The sequence below is a fragment of the Apis dorsata genome, unplaced genomic scaffold (assembly GCF_000469605.1).
Source record: "Apis dorsata unplaced genomic scaffold, Apis dorsata 1.3 scaffold_51, whole genome shotgun sequence".
Taxonomy (NCBI): Eukaryota; Metazoa; Arthropoda; class Insecta; order Hymenoptera; family Apidae; genus Apis; species Apis dorsata.
The window spans coordinates 36,589-41,917 of record NW_006263352.1 but is presented as its reverse complement, the minus strand read 5'-3'; the positions used below and the strand labels follow the sequence as shown (position 1 = coordinate 41,917).

Sequence of the window (5,329 nt, the reverse complement as noted above, 5' to 3'; positions counted from 1 at the left end):
TCTCTCTCTCTCTCTCTCTCTCTCTCTCTCTCTCTCTCTCTCTCTCTCTCTCTCTCATTCTCACTCACTCAAATTTTACACAAATTATTCCTACATTACGATTTTCTCTCGTAGATTTTTCATATAGATAGGGAGTAAAAAGTTTCATATAGGTAGGGAGTAAAAAAATTAGATATATTAACAATTAATAGGAAGTTGTTTTGAAGTTGCTTAATAGAAAATAAATTCAACTTCCAATAATTGTACATATATAAAAATTCGTAATATAAATGTATAGTCCAATTAGAATATAGTTAGATTGTAGCATCAATATAGCGAAAAATAAAAAATAATTCGACTGTAAAATGCCAGAGACATAAAAAAATGTCATTATGGCATCATGCTGCCAATAATTTATGGTGTTTATTATAAGTATTTGATTTTGTTAGTATGTACAAATGTGTATAGTAATATTTATACATACTGGTGCGTAAAAACAAACTCGGATCGATTCGAGATAATACTATGTATAAAAGAAATTGAATACTTTGATTCCTTGATAGAATTTTGAACAATTTAACATAGGATTTTTAAAGTCTATCTATCGAGGTAAATTAATATCTTTGCACATAAAAGAAAAAGCTTATTGAAATACTGCCACATGAAATAAATATATATAAAGAATTAGTAAGAGTAATATTTCTCATTTTAAATTATTACATTAAAAGTGATTTTTAAAAGTATTCAATAAGTAAATAAATAGACAGATAAAATTGTAAATTCTGATGTATATGAAACAAATGAATAAATATACCATATTTGTTTATTAATTATTTATTATGAAAATTTAATAAATAAATATAGCTACATCTTTCTCGATTTGTTTTATTTTCTACATTTTACTTGTCATCATTCCCAATTGCATTTATTTTTTGCATTATATTTTCTTCATTAGTTGTTAATAGTCATGTATGATACATACGCAATAAACAACATGTAACAACAGTCATATAACGTTCAAAAGCATCTCTCAATTCATTGTCTCTGATAAATAAAATATTTAAAAAATTAATTAATTAATTTTTATAATTTTTATATATAATTATTATTTTCATATACTTATAATTTTTATAAGGAAACATCGTTACATTTTTTTTTTCCTGTTATAAAAATGTTTATTCTTTACCTAAGAACATCCATATCTAATGCACATTGAGTATAGACTGAAAGAAAATTTCTGAGATCTGTATGTGTCCAATTTACTTGACGCCATGGTTCTATACATTTTTCTACTAATTCCAAGAAGAAAAATCGTAAATCTCTAGAACGATGAAGATTACATCCTATTCCTAGAATAGCTCTTGTATACGAACGAAAATTTGCATCTATCTCTTGATAAATACTTGAACGTTCTAAAAGTAAAGGTTTAAGCTTGATGCATACCAAACTGTAAAGAAATAAGATACAATCCATGTATAATTTATAATTAAACGTATGATATAATTATAGTTTCTATGAAAAAAAGAAGAATAATAAGCTTACTGTTTGTGATGTTTATCATTTTCCAAAAGTACCTTACATTCTGCTAATTCCAACAAGAATTCTCTATCCAAATCAGTATCAAAATATTCCGATCCTACACAACGATATGTCCATGATGACATCATACTGTTGGCGCAATGATATAAATCAGGAAATGTCAGAAACTGAAGCTTTCTCTTATTCATTTCAAATCGAAGACATGCTACGAATACCACAGCGGCGTATCGCCTAATCGATCGTAAATATTAAATCAAATTTTATATATCTTTTAATACATGTATATGTAGATTAATACAAAAGAATAATAGAAATATATATAATAATAATATTTTTAATGTTACTTAGCAAGATCTTCAGAGAGCAAAAAATGTTGTTCAATATTGGCAGCCAAAGAACCTGGCAAATCTTCAACTACTTTGAACACTCTTTTTACATTGTCATATTGCCGACGACAACTTTTCAAAGTTATACCTGTTTTTTCCGATACCTCATCCATATCTTTTCTACTTTTCGATGTTAATTTTTTACCTAATAATTCTCTAATAACAACATCATCGAATTCATAATACCTACAAATTGTAATCAAAAGAATATATGTATTAAAAAGAAATATAAATGTATGTAAAGAATACAAGCAATAGATAAGTTTGTTTATACATTTCGATAAGCATCTGACTAGTTTGTGGTTCTATTTGAAATGCGAGTTGTTCACTCGCTAATTTAGTAGGAGTGTGAAGTAATTTTTCCAAAAGAGCATAAGTCCGATAATGATCAAGAATATCAGAAGCTACTAATTCAATCGGAGCATTTGTTTGATGACATATTCCTCGTTGATGTAAAATATTTACTGCTTCGCTTGCTAAATTAATAAAGGACAATCATATGAATTATACTTATATTTTATAATACAAATAAATATAATTTTATTTGACAAAAAATTCTATGTTTGTCAAACTTACAAGAATGACCATCAACCCAAAGTTGATATATTTCAGGATCAACAAGAGTATAATTACTGATAAATACGTCAACTTCGGATAGCATTGCGAAAACACAATTTTTTAATTCCACTCTTTAAAATTGCGCCCATATATAGGCTTAGCTATACATTGATTTAAAATATTGCATACATTTTTAATATCGTATATATTTATATTTATTATAACTTGTCCGAGATTAACATCTTGTTCCATGAATATATACGATGCTCTAAATATTTACAAACATTTACAATATTTGTGAAAGAGAAAATTGCACATATCACCTGCACAAAGACAATGTACAGAATAGAATGTTTAATTTATAAAACTTATCTATTATCTCATGTTTTGAAATATCAATATAAGATCAGATAAATTTTGTTATGCTATATTTTCTATGGTTTAACTTCGAAAATAAACGAGATTCGATCACAAACGAGAAATTGAATAGATGCGACATCTTATAGAATTTTGTATCACATTTTGAAATACCAACCTTAAATAGAAATAGATCAAAAATATTTTTTATGCCATTTAACATGATACAATTTAAATACGTACACTTAAAAAGTACAAAATAAAAACCTGTTCTTATTCACTTCATAACTTTACAAACTGAAATGAGAATATATTACACATTATCTAATAAAATTTCAATCTACGATTAAAATTTCTCTTACCTTTTTGTAAAAGAAAGAATAAAACATTAAATTATATTGAATATGTTAAATATTTGTAAATCCTATTTATCATCTAAATGTTTCTTTAATCCTTAATATAATAAATTAACATAATATAATAAGTAATTGAAAGATTTATCTTCTATGATAGAAAAGAAAAATAAAATGCTACATTTTTGTTAAAATAAATAGAATCATATTTACATAAAATCATTATTTTAAAAAGCATTACATTTTTAAAACTATTTTGCCTTCGAAACTTTAATTAAACGATAATCTGTAGATAATGAAGACATTCAATTCCGATATATGATTAAATTAAAGAAAAGAAGGAAGTATATTTAAATGTGGCTTATATATATAATAATCTATAATAAAGCTGAATGATCAATAAATAAATTGATTGATCAATATACTCAATATAAATTTTACGTAATTATACATTTTTTTTTTAATGAAATGTGATTTGTCACCACAATTTTCAATCGTAGACTAAAATTGATGGCACGTGTATTGCGATATACAATATTGACTCATCTCGTCACTAAGCTATAACAGTTTTTTGATTGGTCAAAATGTGGTAATCTCTTTTATTTATCACGCAAAATTGAAGCAATATTATTTTAAATATAAATGTTTATATCAAAATTTAACAAAGACACATATATATTTATCTTAATATATTATATCTATATTGTATTTTATATAAAATACAGCAAAACACAGCAAAAAGCAAAGTTGTTTTTTGAACGCATAAATTTTACAAAGTAAATATAGATAAGAAGAGGAAATAGCGAAAGAAGAATAAAAAAAGAATAAAAATTCGGAAATCAGTGCTATTTCTGGAATATCTCAGATGAAACTATAAATAATTTTATCTTTATCCTTTTCCTACTATTTGTTTTCCTTGTTTACATTTACCATTGGCACGTGACCAGACATGATCGAATACGGAATATGAATTGAATAAATATATACTCCTCTTTTAAAATTACATATATTTTAATCTTTAACGTAAAAAAATATATATTCTTATTTTTACAATGTTTATAAAATCTAATCTTATATAAAAAATATTATATCAAATAGAATATCAAACGAAATTATACGGAATATATTTCAATGGATAAAAATTTGGCGATCTCGCGAATAATGTAAAATTTTTCAAATTCTTTTTAACAATAATAATTTTCTGCTTTCATATCAAATTTTTTATACAAATAATTAATATTTCAGATAAAGGAACATTGGTCTATAAGATGTTTATAAGATTCTACCCACTTATAGTATCATTTATAATATTTATTTTCTTGAAATTACTTTTACATTTTTCTTATTATTTAATAGATCACATTACATATAAACTATATTAATTTTTACTCAGAATCAGCGTCCCAATCAATTGTTTATTCATTGAATCTGTATAAAGAGAACAAAATATATTACAGAAATATAAAATCGCATATTTGTAATTATAAAATATTTCAGCCCCTTTATCTTATCTTTATTTCATTCGTTCATTAGTAATTGCATTTGCAAATTCTCAGTTATTATTAATGTTCGACGTTTGGAACAAAAATAAAATAACAAAGTATCTTAGAATCGATACGTATACATAGAATAAAAATATATCTGTTATAATAACATTTCATTTGATCGATTAATTATTTATTTTTTTCTATTGTTTTAATTAAATGATAATAAATATGATGATAGTGCGGAATCATCCTACCATCGATTCCCTCCGATAAACATAGGAATAGTAGGATAAGTGGGAACGATTGTATCACTTTTTTCATAAAAAAAAAAAAAAAAAAAAATAGTCGAATTTATCATAGAAGCAAGTTTTATCGTTGGCTTTAGCGATTATTTATCTATTCTAATATAACTGATTTGATTCAAAAATAAATATATTTTATCAAAACGTGCACGCGTAATTATACAATTGTCTTTGGATTAAATATGAAATAACTAATAGTTTAAACGTACGATTTTTACGATAACGGAAAATATAGCTAGAAAATACTGTTTCGATTATTTACGCAATATGTACGCAATATGTACGCATATAAACATGTGATCCTGATCAACATTACGCAACTTTGTATTCAACTTATCAATTTATAAATATCGTTCTCGAAAAATTAA

General features: G+C 24.6%; 1 protein-coding gene across 2 annotated transcripts; it reads right to left on the bottom strand.

The window, feature by feature from the left end:
• Window positions 1-46: 46 nt before the first annotated feature.
• On the bottom strand, window positions 47-2,969 carry LOC102674595 (acidic fibroblast growth factor intracellular-binding protein). Of its 2 annotated transcripts, none has more exons than XM_006608953.2 (6): window positions 2,481-2,565; window positions 2,179-2,380; window positions 1,863-2,090; window positions 1,522-1,749; window positions 1,166-1,426; window positions 47-1,023 (listed from the first exon to the last, which is right to left on the bottom strand). In XM_006608953.2, exons 1-6 carry the CDS (start codon window positions 2,563-2,565, stop codon window positions 945-947), a joined length of 1,083 nt encoding a protein of 360 aa, XP_006609016.1. In that variant the 3' UTR covers window positions 47-944. The 2 variants fall into 2 exon arrangements, 1 of the variants encoding a protein (XP_006609016.1); XR_420752.2 differs by having other exon boundaries at window positions 173-1,023; window positions 1,166-1,391; window positions 2,481-2,969.
• Window positions 2,970-5,329: the final 2,360 nt, after the last annotated feature.